Below are 23,974 nucleotides of genomic sequence, written 5' to 3' on the forward strand. Positions count from 1 at the left end.
CAAAAAAGTTCACTCAGTAAATATTAAGTGAACATAATTTATGTTTCAGACATTGTTTTAGCAATGAGGGATAGGATGCTTTCTAACTTCAGGGAGTTGACATTAATTGAAAGAAAAGAGAGTGTCAAATAATAATAGTGAAATATGACGAGTAAAATGGAAGTACAGATTTCTGTTTCTTGTGATAAGTAACTGGCATCAATTTAACCATCTCAATAAAAACAACAACTTTTTGATGTTTAAAGCCATGAGAGTCATTATGAAGATATAACACAAAATATTTATACACCAAATAACAATGCATTTACCTTTATGAGGCAAAATCTACAGGAGAAAAAGGGAAATACAGATAGTAACACACCAAAAATTGAAGAGGGAAAATAAATAATTAAATTCCAACTCAAAAGAGAAAGCAAAACAAAATAAAATATAACGAAGGTTATAATAAAGACAAAGTAGAAATTACAAGGTAGTTAATAGAAACACAGTAGAGCTCATTCATTAATAATGGAAATTCTGAAAAAATCCACTTCTCTGAATCTTCTTGATCAGAAAAAAGGGGGTAATAATACAAAATATAAAATAGGAAATAACAAATGGGAACTAAACATTGAAACAGAAAAAGGGTTTTTTTTAATCCTAAGAAATTACTTTGAAGACTTCTTTGCAAATAAACTTGAAAACCTAAATAAAAGAGATAGTTTTCCTAGGCAAATACAGATTACCAAAAATGAGTAGAAAGCACAAACAGACCAAATTTCATAGGAAAACAAAGTGATCAAAGTGATTAACTATTTCCAAAAAGCCCAAGACCTGGATGAATTTATAATGGAATTCTATCAAACTTCCAAAAGTCAGATGATGCTAACACCCAGATAAAGTGCTAGACCTTTACGAATGAAGGAAAATACCTTTTCATGAAACAAATGTAAAAGGATGGCTAAAACAAATGAAGATAGTACTCAAAAATAAAAGATGAATATCACTTATAAATACCAATACAAAATACTAAATAATATATTACCAAGCAGAATCCAATGCCTCATTAAGTTTATAATATATCATGACCAAGAAAGCTTTAGTCCAGAATGCAAATTGTTTCAATTAATACTATACACCATACTAATAGATTTAAAGAGGATAAAACTCAAAATTATTTCCGGAAATGTTGAAAAAGTCTTTGAAAAATTTCAGTACCAATTCCTGATTTTAAAACTAAATCAAGCAAATCAAGGGATAAGTTCTTAATGTGAATATTCATATGAAGAAACGCTAGAGTCATTTCCATAAGAACTAAAATGAGGCAAAATTACCCATTATCTCCACTACTATTCATTATTATATTAGACATGTTAGACAATGAAACAACATAATGCGTTTAGACAAGATAATTCTATTAGTTGCATATGAGTTGGTAAACAAAATAAATACTTTTTTGTATATGGTATGACAGCATATTTTGAAAACAAATGATGCTTAAACTAACAAAAAAAATCAGTAAGGCAGCAGGAAGGTAGTAAGATATAAAATGAACATTCATAAATCAATGACATTGATATGCAAAACCAGAAATCAGGTAGAGGACATTAGAGTTGAGGGAATATTTACAGGAGAAAAAAAATAAATACTTAGGATTCAATTTAAGAAATATGAAAAATCTATGAGTAAATCTTAAAACATTCCAGAGAGATACAAAATTAACATGAAGATTTAGAAAGACAGCCCATGTTCCCATATTAAATGATTCAATGTTATAAAGATGTTAGTTTTCCCAAAGTTAATTTACAAATTTAATGCAATCCCAATAAAAATACCAACAGCTCTTTTTAAAATGTATCTAAACTTGTTGATAATAAAGCTCCTATTTTTTTTTAATGACACGCAATAGCCAGGAAAACTGAAAAGGAAAAACAAAACAAAATGAAAATATGAGGTGGGGCCAGCTTTATAAGATATTAATACTAAATGTTTTAGTCTCAAAATTCTGTTGAATCTCTACTGTTAATATAGTGTGGTGACAAATAAATAGAAAAACAAATGAAAGAATGGAATAGAAAGGACAGAAATCACAAAAGTACATAAGAAAATGTAATATATGATAAAGTTGACATCTCAAATAATGGAAGCAAAGATTGACTTTAATAAATCATGCTGAGTCAACAGAAAAGCCATTTGAAAAAGATAAAAATTAGATTCATACTTTACACCATACACAGAAATAAAATTCAAATGCATCAGGGAATTAAGTAAAAGAAATAAAATCATACAAATGCTAAAAGTAAACATAGATGAATTCCATTCAAAGTGGAATATAACCAGTAACATGAAAACAAAACTGTCATAAAATGGTTAACATAACCACATTGAATGGGGATAAGGAAGAAAAGAACTAACCTAAGTTACTTTTGGGAACAGTATTTTGATTACATACTGCAAAGATAAAGGCAAAATAAATTGTATATGAATATTTTATTCTCGTTAATTTTTTATAGACGTGTTAAAATTATAGAATTACTTTATGTATTTACTGGAGTTGAACAAATAATAAAATATACTATGGGTAAGTGAGAGCCAGGTTTCTCCCTGATGGAAAAAGAAATTACAGATAAGGAAAAGGGAAAGGTTAGAATGAACCCTATTGTCTTTGGATTGGAAACAGGGCTGTCAGTATTGACTTCTGGTTTATAATACATATACACAGGGATAGACATAGAAATATAGATGCCTATGAATGTGTGTGTAGAACATATATTTTCTCCTTCTGCCCAATGAGAAGGTCAAGAAGCAATGACACCCAATATTAAGAAATACACCTGGTGCTCACATCTTGGTTTCTAAATACCATTCTACAAAAAGAGGAACCAGGGTTCTTGGAGAAATGATGAATTCCATTGCTGGATCAAGAGGAGCCTGGAAAATTTTATGTGCTAGAAAGTAACGATATGCTCAGAAAATGATAGAAACATAAAAGAACAGAGAAATAAAATTATAGGACATACCAGCTGTCAAATTTTCATTTTGAGCAATAAAATAAATGATGGTAAAGGATAATAAACTATAAGATAAGACATATATCTAGAGGTCTACACTGAGTAAATAAATAAGTGAATAGATAAACAATTGGACAAGTCACAGATCCTAATTACTGCAGAATTACAATTAATTTGTGTAGAAGGAATGATGATAATACTGACTTACCACTTGACAAACATCACAGTAATGCTCCTGCAGGTAAGAATCATTGATAGAGACCAGAGGAATGGACAAAAGTGTGCTGAAAATATCTGCATAGTTCTCCCTAGTGCAGTATCTCCTCACAACATATTTATTAATCAAAAAGAAAGACAATAACTTCACAGTGAAGAAACGTGGAAGAAACCACACTTAATGGTAAGTGTGGTTTACATCACCAGTAATAAGATACATAAACATCACATGCCTCCTAACACAATACACTGAAAGCACAAAATATCACTTTTGCGGTGTTCTTGGCAAAAATTCATAAACACAGCCCAATAATGAAAATATCAGACAAATTGAGGGGCGTTCCATTGGCCAGTATACTTTAAAATTATCATGTTCATGAAACAAACAGAAAAACTGAGAAACTATACCAGGTTGGAGGAGAGTATGGAGGCATGAGAACAAAATGCAATGTGTGATCTTGGTTGGGATTCTGAACAGAAAAAAAGGACATCAGTGAGGTATCTGCCATAATTTGAATAAGGTCTGTAGATTAGTTAATAGTATTGTATCAATATTAATTTAATGATTTAGATAATGGTTCTATGATTATGTAAATATTAACATTATGGCTGAAAGATTTCTGGGAATTTCATGGATAGATAATATTTTATTAAGCCTAAATTTTATTTTGAAAAAATAATTAAAATAATCTAGGAAAACAGAAAATTAAATCGTGGAAAATAGATTAATAATAAACAAAATAGTGTAAAATAATAAAATTTAAGAAAATTTTCAACAAAGAAATTTGACAAAGCTAAAATTCGATTTTATGACAAACTAATAAAAATTTTAAAGCCCTTCAAGATTTATTCATAAATGAAAGAATAGATTACTAATATCAGGAATGGCGAAGGAGAAAAGCCCTCAGATCCTAAAAACATTAAAAATATCGTAAAAGATGTTATGAAACAATCTAACTCAAGTAAATTTTAAAATTTAAACTCCTTGAATACTAACCAAAACTAATAAAGTAATTGAACTGCTAAAATTTTTTCCCAAAATACAAACTCTAGGCCAACATGACTTCACCAAGTAATTCTTCCAAATATTGAAGGGAGAAATAGTATCCATTTTAGGTAACTCTTTCAGAGATGAAAAGAGAGGGAAATATAGCTCATTTGTAGATGCTAGCATAATATTGACTCCAAAACTGAAAGACATTACAGAAAATAAAATAACTGGCTAATGCCCTTTATGAACATATATATAAAATTCCAAAACTAAATATTATCAAACTGAATCTAGTGATATTTTAAAAATATTACCATGTCACAACTAAGTAACATTTATAACAGACATGCAAATTTTGTTTAAGTTTTAAAAATCAGCCAAAGTTAGTTACAGAAAAAAAAGTTAGTAGAATAAAGGGCAAAATATGATCAATATGATTGTTTCAATAGGTGCACAGAAATCATTTGAACCAGTAGGGAGGTAAAAAGAACCCTAGCAAAATAAGAAGATAAAGGAACTACAAAGAGCATCTTAAAAATAAAGAAGCTTCATCAAACATCATAATTAATAGTGAAATATAGACTGTTTTCCCTGATATCAGGAACAAACCAGGACTATTCAACACTGATCTCTAGTCTTAGTGCAATATGTCATGAAAAAAGTATAATTTTGAAAATTAATTAGAATGCTCATTATTTGCAAAATAAACACTATTGGCAAAGTAGTCATTATTGGTAATAGTCATTACTCTCTGTGTTTATAGAAAATCTACATTAATATAACAATACATAAAGTTGATAAATTTAGCAAGGCTGCTGAGGACAGAGTAGATTAGCAAAATATCTATTGTATTTCTATACACTGCTAATAAAAACTTAGAAAGTAAAATTTTTAAAAAATCTATTTATACTTACATTAAAACTTCAAATATAGAAAATTAAATCTAGTAAAATATATTCAGCACTTCTTTACAGAAGATGTTAATAAAAAATTGAACATATGTGGAAGAATATATGATGATCATGAATTTGGTACAGTAAAAATTCAGTATGGGAAACATTTCAATTTCTCTATATTGATTGTAGATTTAATGCAATCCCAATAAAAATCTGGCTGACTTATATTTTGTTTGTTTGTTTTAAAGTGTTGCAGTGGGAAACTTAGAGATTATTTATTTTATAAAATGTATACATAAATGCTCAGAACTTAGAATAACAATTTTGTCAAAGAAGAGCAATGTTGGATTGTCTACACTAAATACACTCTCAAGGCTTATAATTCTACATTAACTAAAATAGTGCAGCAATGCAAAAAATTGGAACTCCTACATACCTTTCAAATATTCCCTTTTATGAAATATCTGTTAGTTTTTCAGGCAGTTTTATCAAAAATTGCTCTGTTGTAGCAATTGTAAAATAATTACATCGAAAATGTTTAGATGTCTTTCTTCCCACGTCAAACTGTGAAGCTTTCAAAGCAGTACCATTCCAAATAATAATTGCCAAACCCGCAGTCTCTAACACACATCAGACACTCAAGGAATATGAAATATGATAAAATAACATCAGCAAATGTGGCTTTCACAGTCACCAAAATCCAAGAATGATTACTCGAACTTACCTCCGATATCTGGGCGAAGTTTATTGTCATAGCCTTGAAGCAAGGAGTTGAGAATTTGTGTTATATCTCCTTCATGAATCTTTGGTGCCAAGACCCAAGTTTTGTTCACTGTTAAATCCTCATCGTCTTCATCATCTGCTTTATCAACACTAAAGAATTCAAAAACAAAAATTGTATAATAGAAAGTTCAACCAAGTAGTGTATTTTAAAAAATAGTTTAAGATTATTCTAATTGTGTAAGAGAATAATAAGAGGGGAAAAAAAGCATTCGAAATATTTTACATTCAGTAAGACTAAGGCCTACATCATATGAACTGTCCTGTTTTAATAATACTCAAAAATGAAGAATCCAGTGCAAGAAAATATCGTATAATATCAATGTAATAAAGTTTTGCCACTCCCACAACTCTCATTTAAGGCCATAGAGATTATGCACTGATAATGTGAGGAGTGGCCCTAGATTTGTGTGGTACACAATCTGCACAACCATACGTAAGTGACTCTATACCACCACACTCTAAAATAAAAATTAAAAGGTAAATAAGTGCAGGAAAAGTTGTAATCATTAGTCTGGTAAAATGTATTTTAAAATGCACGTGTAGAAAAGAAGACTTAAGGAAAGATGAGTGAAGAAGGATTCAAAGAAAAAAGGAAAAAGTATTGAACACACCTATGCTTCTTCCTTTTAAGTCAGAAGAACCGAGACCCCAGACATCTATTCCAAGAACTCTGTCAAAGATTGTCTCACCAAATCATGAGTGGTTGACTCACTCTCCATATATATACATATATATATATATAATCACGTATACATAGATATACATATTATATATACACATATGTGTATATATATACATGTCTATATATATACACATATATATAATCATGCTTTCCATATATATATGTGTATATATATGGAAAGCATGATTATCACATTTTAGGACTAGAAGTTAGACTTTAGGGATCAAATAACCCACTGCCTTTATTTTGTAAATGAGGAAACAAGTCAGTAGGGAATCAACCAAAGCACAAACTCATTTATTTTCAAAACTGAGACTCAAACCCTGGTCCTATAGCTAATGTTTCCTGCTACGCCTGTGTGTTTAACAAGCATAAAGTTTCAGCTTACTTATGAATTGTGGTAGAAACATATAGTAACATAGATATTCATCTATAATTCACCAAAAGTAACAAACTACTTTGTTTATTACCTGTAAGTAACCCCACCTTCATTTGAGTGAGATCAGCCTAGACTTACACCCAACTTTAGTAAATATTAGTCCTCCACTGAAAAAGTATATCTAAACTTTTATACTGGTAAAATCAGGTAAATCTATATTATTTATTTACATATATTTGAGAGATGAGCTTCCCTCCCACAGTAGATATTCAAGTTTATCTTAACAGCCTTAGTTGATATTTCTACACTATTCATTCAAATCTCTTTTGCTGTGAACCTAAACATCTTAGCTAATGCAGCCTTTACCCCCTTTATCCTTTTAAATTATTTTTCAGTTTTATTGAGATCTAATTGACATATAACATTGTATATGTTTAAGGTGTACAACATAATGATTTGATCTATGTATATATAGTAAAATGATTGCCACAATAAGTTTAGTTAACATCCACTCTCTTTATCCGTTTAAAGAGTATAAATTAACATTGTAAATTAAAACTTAACCTGTAAGTATTTGTACCTCATTTTATCTTTACAATAATTGTATTGATAGTTATTAACGGAGAGTTAACGGATAATGGAGTACATTATTCTTCTCAATATTTTTCCTCTTCTTCATATCAGAGAATTATTCTTTTCACTCCACTGACTTCTAACTTGGTCATGTGACCTGAAATAATCCTTTCTGCAATGCATCCCTGTCCCATTAAACTCAGGTTTGGCCCTGCAATTTGCTTTGGTTAATGGAATACATGTAACATACATCACTACCAAGCAGATTTATTGTCAGTGCATGGTTCACCATATCTCTGTCCTTCTGCCAGAAGACCAGCCATACTCAGGCAGAGGCTACTACTCCATGACTTCACTTTCAGGGTGAAGGCAACATGAACATAGCCACAGTTGACCTACAATGGACATGTAGCCTGAGCGAGAAATAAACATTTAGTATTGTAAGCCACTGAGATTTTAGTTTATTACCACAGTATACAAATTTTATCCCTATGTGAACTCCTGGAGTACACTTATTTAACAGATTTTTAATGAAGTGCTCATTTAGATTAATTGTTTTGCTATATTTAACTTCAAAAATACACACTACTGAAATACAGTTGTATGATTTCCTTTAAATAATTTCTTATTTTCTCTCAGTAAAATATATACATACATAGATACATACATTCATTTATAAACTAAAGCATTAAAAGTACTGAAATCTTAAGAATCCTGCTCATGTGTCTTCCAGGAAAATTTTATCTAATTAGAACTTCTGAGATATTGTCAACAACCAAAATTTAGGGCATCCATCTAGGTTTAAATCCCAGTTTTATAAAATAAAATATCTGATGGATAGATGCAGACCACTGCACATATAAGAACTTGATTTTTCTTTGAAATATAACTGTAGTCAAATGGAAGTTCCCAGAAAAAATATGTTTTTCCTGTGTTTTAGGGTAGAAACATCTTGGTAATCCAGGAAGCACATGCTTATACTGACTTATATGCCCCTTTTCCCAGCTATCTCAGAGGTAATATAAAAATTGACCTCAATGACATCATAAACTAACTTTCCTCATTTTTGTCAAAGCAGAAAAGAAATTTCATTATAGTTAATTTTCTTCATTTTTCCTCCACACTTTCTGAATTACCTTCAGAATATTCATTAACTACCTTAATTTCACACTGGTATTATTTTGGTGACTAAAAAACACTTATAATTTTAAAGATAGTTCATATAGCATATCTGATGTTTCACTATCATTCATAGACTGGAAGTTTTGTAACATTTACCTATGTTGAGTGAACATTCATTTGGAGGAAACAAGTATTATTTTCATAGATAATATTATGGGAATTTGTAGACATTTGCAAGCACTTCTCTTAAATAATTTGAATGAGTATAATTTTATCATTATTGGAAATAAATATACCCCTTAGTATATAATTTTACTAAATGTTTATTTTGATGATTGATGCTTTTATTGTTCTTATCAGCTGTTGAGTAAGTTCCTACCATGTTTCATGAACTGAGTGCTAGGTTTCTTCCATATTAAGGTATGTCATTTAATCCAGAGTAATCCCATGAAATAAACATTACGAGTCCTGTTTTACAAATTAGAAAAAAATAGATTTATAGAATTCGCAGGACCCACACTATTAAATAATAGAGTCAGGATTTGAAACAAGATTGATTTAGCTTGAAGACTCCTTTTCTCTTTGAAGTTTCCATGGTATCTTACTTTATCTTTGTTAAACAATCCAGGGTAGTTAGATTTTGAGTTTTCTAATTTATAAGAACACAACATTTATGGTAAGTAGTTAGCAAGCGCATTTGGGTTGTGCATGGGTAGAATGCTTAGTCTCTGCCTTTGAGTTCTGAGAAGTTAGCATAATAATTTCAAGGAATCACACATACACTCTCTCTGATGAAAAAGACTTTCTAAAGAGTGTGCTCAGTCTTCAGTCCAATGCTTTAATTTGTTTATAGAGGAAATACCATGTATTACAAAATATGCTAATTGCTGAAGACAAAAAGATAAGTAAACTTTTATTCTTGATCTATATGATCTTATTTTCTAATGAAGGAGAAAACTTCAGATGATACAAAAAACCATCATAAACAAAGATGCTTATCACAGTGTTATCTATAGTAGCACAAATTTTAAACAAAAGAGCAGGTTTAAGTAAAGTATTATATGTCCATATGGTGTGATTGATGCATCCATTCAATTGGTGATTATGAAAAGTCTGTAAAAATATTAAATTATTTTCATAATTTAATGTTATATGCAAAGTAACATATAATAATTTGCCTTGATCAAAACCTAGGTATAAAATGGCTAAAGATTTAACGGGAAAGCAGTATAATGAATACACTAAGTATTCAATGCTAGTGGAGCTATAGAAAAATTAATTTTGTTCTGTATATTAATAGTATACTACAATTTTTCTGCATAATTTTGTAATATAACTATATGAAAAGGAGTTAATTTGACATTAATGCCTACCTAAGAATGAACTGCTTCTTCCTATACACCAGATAGTACCCAGAAATAAATTTCTAATCACAAAAAATAAGTAATTAAGTAGAGGTTTTTATAGAGACAAGTAGAGCTTTACACTCTGCCAAGAAAATGAAATTGGCAGCCTTAAAAAGTTGCCACTCGATTCTCCTGGGGTAGGAACATGGTTGACTGACAGCCCAGGTGCCAGCCCTCTGGACGAGCACTGCATCTGTACCAGATCCAAGCTTCCCCGGGCTGCTTTCAGGCAATAAATGAACATTGTGGCAATGGTAGTACAGACCTGTTCCTGCAAGACTAAGGCCTCCTCTAAAGGGCAACTTGTGTTGGATGAATCCTGCTGGCCTGGCCAAAGCCTGTTTAGTAGGGCTCTCTAGTCTGAGACTCTTTTAACCCAAACATCCTCTTTGCCTTATACTTGCACAGGGATCAGACCTCCGTTATTATCTGAAGGCTCTCTCTGCTTACTTCCACTTCCTCTCATTTACCCTGCATAGGCATTTCTCTCAAAAATCTCTTACATATCCAATCCCAACTTGGCATCTGTTTCTCTGAGGCTTTCACTTCTCATATTCTTTAATTGACACTTGTAACTTGTTACTAAAGAAAATTTCTGAGTCACCTGTATCAGTGTTGTTATTTTTGGTCTTACTAACTTAGTTTAATACCTTGACAAATCCATCTGATTACCTAGTAAATTATTATATGTAAAAGAGTACTTTAATGATTGTATTACTCTTCTGAATATGACAAGCAAAAGTTTTAAACTAATGATAACTGAGAGATAGGTTAAGTGAAGACAAGGCATGCTAAGCCATATAATCATGAGGAGAATTCATCTTTACAGCTAGAAAATATATATATATGTCTATAACAAGTCAATCAATCAATATAAACTATTTTTCATACATAGGGTAAATATTCATCAAGATTTTCCCAGGACAATCTTTATTTACACCTGTTGTCCTAGAATAATTACAATATTAATAGTAACCTCTTTCACTCACAAAATGGCCTAATTTGGATGATAAATTGTAAAGTCATCCTGGATATAGTTCATATAAAGTTTACTGCAATGCAAACGCCCTTGTTCTGACACCTAGGGAAGACTCTTCCATTATCTAGTAAGACAGTGCAGATGACAGCAAAGGAAACCATAAACAAGACAAAAAGACAACCCTCAGAATGGGAGAAAATATTTGCAAACGGAGCAACTGACAAAGGACTAATCTCCAAAATATACAAGCAGCCCATGCAGCTCAATATCAAGAAAACAAACAACCCAATCCAAAAATGGGCAGAAGACCTAAATAGACATTTCTCCAAAGAAGATATACAGATTGCCAACAAACACATGAAAGGATGCTCAGCATCACTAATCATTAGAGAAATGCAAATCAAAGCTACAATGAGGTATCACCTCACACAGATCAATAAGAATGGCCATCATCAAAACATCTACAAGCAATAAATGCTGGAGAGGGTGTGGAGAGAAGGGAACCCTCTTGCACTGTTGGTGGGAATGTAAATTGATACAGCTACTATGGATAAAAGTATGGAGATTCCTTAAAAAACTACAAATATAACTACCATATGACTACCACTACCACTACCACTACTGGGCATATACCCTGAGAAAACCATAATTCAAAGAGTCATGTACCACAATATTCATTACAGCACTATTTACAATAGCCAGGACATGGAAGCAACCTAAGTGTCCATCGACAGATGAATGGATAAAGAAGATGTGGTATATATATATATATATATATATAATGGAATATTACTCAGCCATAAAAAGAAATGAGATTGAGTTATTTGTAGTGAGGTGGATGGACCTAGAGTCTGTCATACAGAGTGAAGTAAGTCAGAAAGAGAAAAACAAATACCGTATGCTAACACATGTATAGGAATCTAAAAAAAAATGGTTCTGAAGAACCTAGGGGCAAGATGGGAATAAAGATGCAAATGTAGAGAATGATTTGAGAACACTGGGAGGGGGAAGGGTAAGCTGAGACAAAGTGAGAGAGTGGCATGGACATGTATACACTACCAAATGTAAAATAGATAGCTAGTGGGAAGCAGCTATACAGCACAGGGAGATCAGCTCGGTGCTTTGTGACCACATAGAGGGATGGGATAGGGAGCATGGAAGGGAGACGCAAGAGGGAGGATATGTGTATATGTATAGCTGATTTACTTTGTTTTACAGTAGAAACTAACACAACATTGTAAAGCAATTATACTTCAATAAAGATGTAAAAAAATACAATACATATTGCTGATGCTATGATTACAAAATTGAATTTCAAGCTGTTTAGGACAAGGCAATAAATAATATTAAATCATATAGCAAAACTTAAAAAAAAAGACTCATCTCTAAGATTGTAACAAACTCCCATAAATTATTTAGAAAAAGATGGATGATCCATCAGGAAAAAAAAAATGGCAGAGATTTGATTAGGCATTTCACAAGCAAAGATAACCAAATGGAAATGAGTACATGAACAGACAGTCCACATCATTACTCATGAGGAAAATGTAAATTAAAAACATGAGATACCACTATACATAAACCACAGTGGTTAAAATAAAAAACCTTGACAACACCAAGTGTTGATGAGGTTGTGGAACAACTGGAACTCTTGTACAGGGCTGTGAGGGCAAACTGTTAAAACTACTTAGAAAACTCCTTGGTGTTATCTCCTAAAGATGGATGTTCACACACTCTATGACCCAATAATTACACTCCCAGGTACATACTCAACACAGATTCATAGTATGTTCACCAGAATGCTTGTTCCACAATATTCAGAGAAGCATTAGTGGATGTACCATCAATTCAGAAAAAAAATCCAAATATGTATCAGTAGTGGAATGGATAAATAAAATGGGTTATTTTTTTTAAAAAAGTGCAGATGAAGTTCCAAACAAGGCCTCATCTGTGATCTGTTGCTCATGACAAATTAGTGTTTGTTTATGAACATCAGATACATTTCTATAAGTCAAGTGACAAGTTCCAGGGAAGAAACATACCTCTTCTAATGTTTCTGAGTAGATTATATTTTAATGTCAAAGCCTACTTTGTACAAAAGCCTAATTCTTTTGTACAAAGCTCTTTTTAGGGTAGTAATGCTGAATCATTTTTATTGCTCATAAAAGTTGGTAGGGAAGCGAAATAAGTAAAAGATGATAGATAATAGAGTTACAGATTTGAACTTTCAGAGTTTTAGAGAGGTGAAGTGATAGTCCACTCAATTCTGTGATTATCCTCTTAACACAAAAGAATTTGGGACCCATCACTTGAGGCACAGAGAGGAATGCTTTGAAAATTTGAGGAGGGGGAAGGGAAGCATGCCTAGAATATTAAATAAGTGTGTTCCAGTTTGTCCAGTGCTTAACTTTACCATAAAATTGATCACACTGCATCTTAATTAGCTATTTACTTTATTTATTTATGACCCTCTGTAAGCTCCTTGAAAGCCAGGGTTAAGGTTTTCAATGTGATACCATTGGCACTTACCCTGACATATAGTAGGCATAAAATTTTTAAAAAATTCACTAAGTAAATGAATAAATGGACCAAATATTAGAAATCATCTTGCTGTTTACAAGTAAAATTACAGTGAATAAAGAAAATAAACAACTGGAAACTGTAATTATTGGTGTTAATCAGAGAATTGATTGTAGTTAACCTAATATAAATTTTAAAACATAGTAGCAGTAGCTTTCTGATTCTAGTATTCATCCATCATAAACTTAAAAAAAAACTGATTTCTTTCACAATGATAATACAATCTATAAAGCAATTACAAAAAATATAACAGGGAAGATCTGTCTTATGTGAAGAAACTAAAACACCAATTGAAGAATATAAGAATAGAACAAAATAAAGGGAAATAAATATTTTGGCTATAAAACAATATTATTAATACATAATTCTCAAATTAGTTTATAAATTTAATAAAGTTTTAATTAAAATCCACAGTTCCTATATAACAGATTAAAATCATTATACTGTAATTAAGTAGAGAATCAATATAAGAATTACAAGAAATTATTGAAAAATAGATTGTTAGATGAAATTTGCCAGAATAAAAAGAAAACAAAATAAAGTTACTGTAATCAAAACCATATTGTGATAACACATAAAGAAATAAGTGAAAACAAAATCAAACCTTCAAATTCAGATCCCAAGTGTCTAGAAATTCAGTATACAATAAACGTGACTTGTCAGTTTAGAAATGAAAAGATGAATTATTCAGTAACTTGGATTGAAAGGTTTATCAAGCCATTTAGAAAAAATAAATTAGATTACTACTTAGACAATAAATTGCAGATATATTAGAGATCAAAATATAATAAAATATAAAACTATTAAAGAAAATATTGAAAATGCTTTTTTTTTAACTTTTGAGATGAGGAGGTCTTTCTATGGAACATGTAACCAAACGAGGAAAGGAAAAAAAAATGACAAAAAAAAAGGAAAAATAACTCATGGAGGACATAAGACAGTTTAGACAAAGACTGGAGACAAAGGATAGATTGAGACAAAGATATTTACAACATAACTGATATACAGAAATTTCAGAGGGAAAAAAAGACTAATAAAAATAACAAACTGTGCTAACATTTACTGGTAGCAAGGGAGAATAACTTTAAAATATGACAAATTTTAGCCATCACATTGGCAAAATATTAAAAGATTCATTACATTCAGTACCATTGATAATATAGATAAATGGCATTTTTATAACCATTAATAGAATAAATTGCTCTAATAGAATAAATTGAGTAATTTGGCAACATTGATGAAATATTGAAACTAAAAGCATGTACATGTGTATATATATATATATATATATATATATATATATATATATATATATATACACAGTAACAATATTAGTGATAACAAAAAAGAGAATCTGTAATGGAAAAATTTAATAAATTATGATACTTCCTTAATATAGAATACCATATTATCATTAAAAAGGAGGTACAACTAAGTATGTGTACAAACCTAGAAAAATATCTTTGATATTAGCTGTGTGACAAAAACAACTGTTAGATTTCATTTGTATAAAAAATGTACATACAAATGTGTATACACATATTTGTTTAAACTTATGGAAAAATCTGGAAGTATAGGCTCCAAATTGCTAAGTAATTTTGAGGAGTAGAATGGACTAAGTGTTATTCCATTATTATTTACATTATATGATCAAAACTATTATGACATTAGGGAAAAAAATTTTGTTTTTCCCATATATTTCAACAACATATATTTATATCACTTAGAGATTGCTTAAATTGTTTGTTTAAGAAAACAAGTAAAGAAAAATAAGGTCTAAACTATTTGTGGTAAAAAATTTTAAATATTTTATGTCCACAGAATAGAACAGAAATTGGATTATATATTAATGATTCTACAATTTGAGGTGTGGAATATTAGTCTCAGAGAAAAAATAAAATGTGACATCTTCATCCACTGTGATTTTTATGTAGTTTCCTTGGTAAGGTAGAATACATAGCATCTTTAAAATTACACTAATGTTAGGAAATTAAAGGCAATAGAGATTACTTGGGGCACAGAGAGCTTCACTGTTAGTTTCAAAAGGGGTATGGCCAATTCCTAAATCTAGTAGAACATAGTTTGATCTGGTGAGATAAGATACAGGAGTGTAGGGTTATATTAGTTAATGAGAAAAGCAACAGATTGATATCAGAATCGATTTTTAAAAATTAGTATAGTGACATATTTTTAGAAAGAAAACAAAAACAGAAAAATATAAAATATAGCAGATTATTTTTTGTAGCATCTTTGCTCATAGTTTAGTGATTGATCCTTAAGATAACAACTAGTACTAATAATAAAACAATATATTTTTCCAATTTTGGGATTTTTTTATTTGCTTTGTTTGGCAGGCCAACGCTATTTTGTTAAAACAGAGTTTAGAAAATTGGGAATCGTGCTTCCAAAGAATAGTCTTTAGGGGGATGATGAATACACAGAGATTATAAATGTTCTTTTGAGACTGGTTCCATGTGAATATTTTTTGGAGGAAGGGAAAGAAACCATAATTTTCTTCACAGTCCATTAAAAAATTACCGCTGGATTGAAAGTATATTAAACTGAACACCAAATTTTCCATTGTTCCACTTTATATTCATACAACATAACGGAACATAAATTAGACTTAGAAACATATAACACTTCATGACATTCACATTCTCTAAGCCTTTGATGCACTTATGCATCAGATAAATTCTATCAGACTGCTAAAATTTTTGCCAAATTAAGGCATAATATTGAGGCTTATTAAATTATAAACGATATGAAAAGATCTTAAAATTAAATGGAAGAAAGAAATAGGAGTCGTTCTTTTGAATGCAAAAAGATATACCTTCTCCCTAAGTCTTGGGACCATAAAATGAGAGGTAAAATAGTTTCATTGACTAAGTATCCTCTCAGAACTTTCACTTCAAAAGGGACAGAATACAAATGAGTAGAACAGAAACAACAAAACACTCTTTCTAGTCAACTCCAGTTATGATAATTTGCAGGTTTTTCAGAAAGAATTGTACTAAGGAAATGACAGAAAGAAATATACACTCATAAGACACCTGCACAGAGTAACAAATTGTAGAACACAGATGTCTGATTAAAACTTAAATTTAATCCAACCGATAGGGCTACATTGTTCTACTCAATGTGGCTATTTAGTAGAAAAGTAATCCCTGCTGAAAACACTCTACTGCATGTGTTGGAAAATTATTCTAATAGTGGTACACATCTAGGCCGACTGAGAGGCAAATGACCTGCCTATATTGAAACGGATCACAAATTCTGCAACCACAAGTCATGGTCCTAGCAATCTACCCAAAGATTAACTTGTTTTCCAGAACCCTTGATTCTAGCAGCCCTACATCTATGTGGAGAACCACATCACACCCTGATCACAACAATATTAAAATTTTCATATTTAACCTACTATATTCTAATCATAGATCTTCTGATATGCTCATCTACCTACAGGTTGGAGTGCAGGGTCTATATTAACTTCCTTTCTATATCCCTAATATTTATCACAGTCTCTACCACTGTGTTACTCAAAATATTTGTTACTCAATACATTTGTCTAAAAATAGGGAGAAATGTTAAATCTCTAAATGAATTGTATTTGTAAGGAGAGAATGCCTACAGTTCAAAAATTTACTACTAAACTAAGTTATATAGGTTTTAATAGGACGTTGCTATCTTAATGTCATATGTTAGATGACCAAAGTAAAGGATATCTTAGGAATATAGTTTTCAAAAGGCCCACCAAAGCATGAGACCATACCTCTGGCCACAGAATATTAGTGTTATCTTCCTATGTATATTTTTCACTAACACTGACCTGAACTTATGCCTATGACAGCTAAGAGCATTCAATCTTTTCCCAGAGTTACAATTGATGCCAATCTCCTTAGTGTCACCACTATAGCTCATCTAGAATTGCAAGTAGCTGTTATAGCATTTTATTGTCTTTACTTGTTTATATTGATAGACCATCTCAACATTAACTACTAGAGTTTAAGTTCACTGGGGTCAGGGGCTCTGCCTTCTTTGTCCAGCACGTATACTATCACATATATGTCCTATATACACTATGCAAACACTACTAGCGCAAAGATTATGTCTTGCTTTCCACTGTGTCTCCAGTTCCCTGCTTAATACATGGTAGGCACTGAGTAAATATTTGTTGAATGAATGCTAATGCTTAATAACTGTTTATTGAATGAATTAATAGCTAAGACTATTTCCTGAAACATGGGGCTTCAGTTGGTTAAACCATTTTAGTACAGATAGAATTAGATTCTGAGATATTTAAAAGTAGAAAAAAACATAAATTTCATCTGGCTCTCACAGAGTACAAGAACTCTAACAAGCTTCTGCTTGAAGTTTAGTGACAAGACATCCATCATTTTGTTAGAGTGTTTTTGTACTGATGAAAATCTGGCTTCACATAGTTTTCACTACTTGTTTATGGTTTGTCTGTAACATCTATACATAATAAATTCAACAATGATTTTCTCTAGCACCCTTAAGAATTTATGATTCCTCAATAAAATTTACCTGAATTCAAAATTCTTGCTATTAACTCTCTATCCAGTGGTGTTTTTTCTAGATCAAGAACTCCAGTTCGTTTAAGTTTTTCCTAAAATAATTAATCCAGCACTACACATAATATTCTAGATTATGTGATAAATACACAGCGGACTGTAACTTACTGAGCTTGTGTCAATTTTACTGTCTCTCCTCTTCTCTCCTCTCCTCTCCTCTCTTCTTTTCACCTTTCCTTTCCTTTCCTTTCCTTTCCTTTTTTTCATTTCCTTTCCTTTCTTCCTTTTATCCCTCCCTCCCTTACTTTCCAACCCCCTCATCCGCAGTTACATTAATTGCTTTGATTTATATGGCATTTGTAATCTTGGAGGAAAGGTGATTAAAAATGCAGGCTCTGGGCATAGAGCACATGGGATCTGAGTCTTGGATTCAGCATTATCAGCAAGATGATCTTTAGTGAGTTTGTAAAAATTGCTGTGCCCTGGTTTTTCCATCTGTGAAATGGGGAGAATAACAGTATCTGGGCTTTATTTTCCCTTCATTTTTGATTGGTAGTTCGGCTAAGTATAACCTTCCAGGTTGAACATTTATCTTTAGAATTTTGGAGACATTTCCTCCATGGTTTTCTGGTATTATAGATGAGTAATCTCATGATGTTCTGATTCTCTTTCCCTGATTGTGATCTTTTCTCTCAGTACCCTCTAACCTTAAAAATTTAGACTCCTGTTTATCTTTGGAGTTGTGAAGGTATATTTCCTTATTTTGACTACAAGATGTTTTCCTTTGGTTAATACCATAAACCTCAGCCTCAGCAGTGTGTATAATGGTAGTACTCATGTAGAACACTAGACACAAGCACTATCCATATGGTTAGTTCTCATGTCTAGTTTATTCACCACTGTAAACCCAGCAAGTTGCACTGTGTAGAGCACATAGCAGGTATTCAATAAATATTCGTTGAATGATCTCTCCCATAATCCAAAAGATATTTAATAATGCACAAACAATTCAAGGAGTTTACTGCACTTAAATTTAACTAGAATAAAAAATTCTAGAATTACTGAGATTCCAAGAATATCTGTTGTTATGACTTTTCAGTTAAAACTTTAACTGTCATGTACTTTGCAAAAATTTTCTCTCTTGGTCTTGAAACAAGCTGGAAAGGTAGATGCCAGTTCTACTTTTCACAAACGAGGAGTCTCTGCCTCAAAGATTTGCCTGATTTCAGCCTAGTGGGAAGTGCTGAGGCTGAAACTAGAATTTACATCTAATGGTCGAGTCTAGGATTCTCAGTTGGTAGCATGCATATATGTGAATTATTCTCCTGAGGCTTGTGGCAGTCATTTCATCATATTTTGACAATATCTCAAGAGCCCTTTTTTTCAGTTTTTCGCCCTGCCTGTCTCCTTTTCTTTGGGACCCCACCTTCATTATTATTTTCTTAGACAAATTTTAATCACCTTTATGTAAATATATAAATATAAAATACTAGATTTGTCTCTTTCATTTTTAAGATGAAAAAATCAAACATTTCCTTTTGTTGATAAGCCAAAAATGTGACTCATAGTATATAATAGGATAAAAAGGAAGATGAGTATACCAAAAAGACTCTATACACAGGGGATTTATCAATTATAGCATTTACATTTTAACTTCAAAATCATTTTGTCCCTCAGTTCTTCTTTGAAGATTTAATTATCATGGAGCATCATTAGTCATTTTGTACTCATTTGCATCTATATTTTATTAGAAAATGAAGCCAAAGCTCTGTATGCCTAAAGAAAAATCATGCATTACCATCTCCACAAAATATATTACTGAAATTATTTTAAAATAATATATTTTATAATGTAATTATACTTGAATATTGTCATTTGGGCAACTGACTGCTAAATTGTATGATTATTGACTCATGAGATTGTTTTTAGAAACAATCTCTAAAACAATCTCTCTTTAGCTCTCTCAAAGTATAACTTCTTAGTCAAAGCTTACCATAAATTACATTTTAGACTATGTAAAATCTCAAAGCACTTTTTCAATTCTTTTCAAAAGTCTGATTATAATTATATTTTTTTCAACACTACAAATAAGTCAACTCAAGCTTGAGAGATTTTAACCAACTTGCCAAGATGCCATAGAGCCTCACAAAGAATGAAACATAGGAACCATGACTACAGCTTTTAATTACAACAACAGGATTGGTTTTCATAGTTCAGCAATGTAAAAATCAATAAAGTGCCTCTCCTTTATGCTCTTGATGAAAAATGAGTAAACAAGCTACTGTCTTTGATTAGATACAAAAAATAATAGCCTCCAATTTGGTAAGTCCCAAAATAGGTGACTTTGAAAATTTAATTTAGGAACTGGCATCAGACATCAAAATTCTTACAAATAGAACCATCTGTGATTAGTTTTAGAACGGTCCCTCAAAAGAAGAAGAAAGGAAGAAGAAATTATGAATGTAAATGGTTTATACATGTTGACATCAATTATCTTCAACTAAATATTAAAAGGATAAAAAGTTCATCACAACTGTAGCTACTTTGAAAAGTGAAGACATACACTCCCATAACTGAGACCCTAAGAGTTAATTACAACAGCAACATACAGCTCTATTTTTTAATATGTATTTTTTCACTGGCCAGAATAATCCATATTCTCTATAGTACTATGATAAAATGATTTATTTATTTTAGCTGCATAACGCATCTCTCTCTCTCTCACTCATACATACGACCAAAACAAAAGTACACAGCATTCCCAGTTAGAATTTCCTTCTTGAAAACTGCTACAAAAAGCCAGTGATGCAGCTATTGAGTTATTTTATGTTTCAGTTCAAATCTTAGAAATATTGAATATGAAAACTTGCAGAAATCATAAATGATCTACTACTGCCCTTCATTTCCTAGATGAAGGAACTGTGTTCAGAGTGGTTAAGGACCCTTGACACATAGAATCATGTCTCCAGACTTCCAGAGCCCATCTCTGTCCACTATACCACACAACTTGTTAATTCTGAGCAGCTTGAAGAGAGTCTGAAACCCATCATGATTCTCATAATGTAAATATCCTCAAGAAGAAAATGTATTATTTAAAACCAAACATCTCTTTAAGTAGACAGTATGCCCTTTAGTAAGCAGCTTGTCTATTAGGTTGCAAGAGAAACTTGCACTTACAGTGATAAATCAGCTTACAGCTTGTTATTTCAGAAAATCAGTGGGTTAGTCTGTTTTTACTTATGAGAACACAGATTCATTTGCGATATTATGAAGATGCATGAGAGCACTAATACATGGCCTACCAAAATATCTTCCATAATTTTATAATATATTAAAAGAAATAAACGATTACAATGCACTTAAATATAAGAAATAATTAATCAAGTAGTATGTTTGTGCTCATGAAGAACATTTATGTTTCTAAGGGAAAAGGGTAAATAAACTAAAACTGTAATATTTAAAAAGCATTGAGTGTCAAACATATTCTGGCAAGTCTAATATTACTTAGCATACTTTATTCTCTATTTTTGGAGAGAAAATACAGTTGTTCTATCTGTTAGTAATGGTAAAAATCCACTCTAGCTATATGCTAAAAATAATCGTCATAATAATAAATTTTAGCAGTGATGCAAGTACTTAAAAAGGCATTTTTCCATCTCTATAGTGATTGCATTTTACTCTTGAGTTCTAAGCACTCCCTCTCTCTCTTCCTCTCTGTCACACACACACACACACACACACACACACACACACACACAGGACAATCACATCACCTTACAATATTTATTTACTTGTACACAGCCAAGTTAAAAAAAATGATTCAAAGCTGGCTCAGTAAAATATACATGGTTATTTCTAACTTAAATGTAACATAGCTTTAACCCTGATGGATTTTTAGCCATATTTATGATCTTTCTTGATGTAAAACTTTGATTTTTTTTTTAGAATAGCAAAAAGGTAAGGGAAAAGGCAATATTAGTGTATAAAAAAGCATCATACATGCCATGCTCTGTAACAAGTTTCTAAAATAACTTTGTCTTTAAAATGCAGAATCATCCAGAAAGTTCATCAGTGGCATTCATTGACTAAATGTAGTAGCGAAAACATTTCTACTCCCCTCCCCACTTCCAGTAACTGAATCTTTACTAGTTTCTACTCTGCTTCAACTGAGCTAATCTCCATGCTTCACACATAGGCTAATTTCATTCTATCAGAAAAAGAGTAGATCTAATCAAAAAATAAACTGATGGTAAAATGTTGCACATGTGCCCAGGGAAATGCAAATTATTTAACCTAGAATGATTTTTTTTAAAAAAAAGAGAAATGAGGGGGGAGTGGGTAGATACCAAAGAATAGTTTTGAGTCCTTGAATTTACTCACCAGTTTCCTAGATGCAGGGTCAGTAACAGGAACATCAACCTCAACCCTTTCCTTTGACTCCACAGAAGAAAAGGGGAGAAGAGAAGAGTTTTCCAAGAACCCATTGGGATCGCTTTTTCCGCTCAGTTCTCCAAGCCAGGACTTTTTCTCCCACCTTAGCTGCAGCCTGGTGAGTACAGAAGGGAGAGTGTGGGAAGGCAGTACACCTCCCAACCAGGTAGGATGCGACTCCCAGCGGAATTGAGCAAGGGAGCCAATCAGACCGAGAGGATGCTGGCATAAATTATCTGAAAAGAAGTTGGGCCAATCAACAGCCCCAAAAGGCGGGGCTTCCCCTACTAGAAATCGAGCCCAGTAGGGAAAAGGGCTCCGTCTTTCTGAAAGAAAAACAAACCTCTTCTCCCCGGCAGCCTCAGAGAAGCAGTTGAGTGGCCCTGACAGATTTCCCTCGCTAGGGAAAGACGGCTTCCCTCTTCCCTCTAGCCTTCCCTCCTGCCTGACTCTATTTCGGGGATCTGTTTCCTCTCCCGTGTTTGGATTCTGAATCTGTCTACCAAGAGGGATCCGTGGGGAGTTTGCCGTGCCTAATTGGTTTTCCCAAGGCTCGCGAAGATTCTGCTAATTTTTGTTAATTATTGTTGTTAATTTTGTTGGGGGGGAGGGAGCGGCTCATTTCTCTTTGCAGACCCAGCACCTGGCACGATGCCAAGCACAAATATGTCCTCGGGAGATGTTGAAATATATAACTGAATGAATGAATGAGCGGGCTGGGTGCATTCCTGGTAATCACGTTTCCTACCCACCCCCCTTCTGCTGCCTTATAAGAGAGGATTTGCAGTCTCCTCTCTCCGGGCACCAGAAGATGATACTAATGAACAATACCAGACAAGAATAATCTCCTTTTACAAAGACATAAACAAAAATCCGATTAAAAAAAGGCTATTTTAGTCATAGGAGCTGGAGATCGATTACATGTGTAATCCTTGTTCTCCCCTTTGCGTTTGTTGAGCTCCAGTGTTTGGTACCTAACTTCAGAGGCTCTGCTTTGAGTTTGCAGCAGAGCCCAACAGTTGCCATGGCAACTAGAAAGCCTCTGGCAGCTCGAACAAACTGTAAAGACTAAGACAGTGGTGGTGGTAGAAACAGGTTTGCTCTGCCCAGCCATCTTCCGCCTCTATGCCCTCTTAAATCACTGCTTCCCACCGAAGCCCTGGGTTTGGGGTCTTTGGCTGTCATTAATCACCTCACAACCACCCGGAATTGACCGGATTCAGGGGTGAACTGCAATTAACCACCGAGTTACCTTAGAGTATTTGTCTCCCAGCAAATAGTTCAAGGTAGAAGTAACAGTGTTTGTGCATGAGTAGCTGTTGCTACCCTGCCGTCTGAAATCATTTAAAGGAACTGGATGGAGGTAACAAGGTTACAGGTATTCTCTTGCCCAGAATAACAGATGGTGCAG

The 23,974-nt window shown here is 32.3% G+C and overlaps 1 protein-coding gene across 1 annotated transcript in view; it reads right to left on the reverse strand.

Annotated features, from left to right (window-relative positions):
• The window catches only part of GABRG1 (gamma-aminobutyric acid type A receptor subunit gamma1), a 65,268-nt gene extending 42,585 nt beyond the window's left edge, over window positions 1–22,683 (reverse strand). Inside the window, exons 1-2 of the mRNA XM_032632726.1 lie at window positions 22,513–22,683; window positions 5,818–5,966 (exon numbers count right to left, since the gene is read on the reverse strand). Coding sequence (XP_032488617.1) covers window positions 5,818–5,966; window positions 22,513–22,616 — 253 coding nt within the window. The 5' untranslated portion in view covers window positions 22,617–22,683. The remainder of the gene's footprint in view (window positions 1–5,817; window positions 5,967–22,512) is intronic.
• Between the last annotated feature and the right edge of the window lie 1,291 nt (window positions 22,684–23,974).

The sequence above is a fragment of the Phocoena sinus genome, chromosome 5 (genome assembly GCF_008692025.1).
Source record: "Phocoena sinus isolate mPhoSin1 chromosome 5, mPhoSin1.pri, whole genome shotgun sequence".
Classification (NCBI taxonomy): domain Eukaryota; kingdom Metazoa; phylum Chordata; class Mammalia; order Artiodactyla; family Phocoenidae; genus Phocoena; species Phocoena sinus.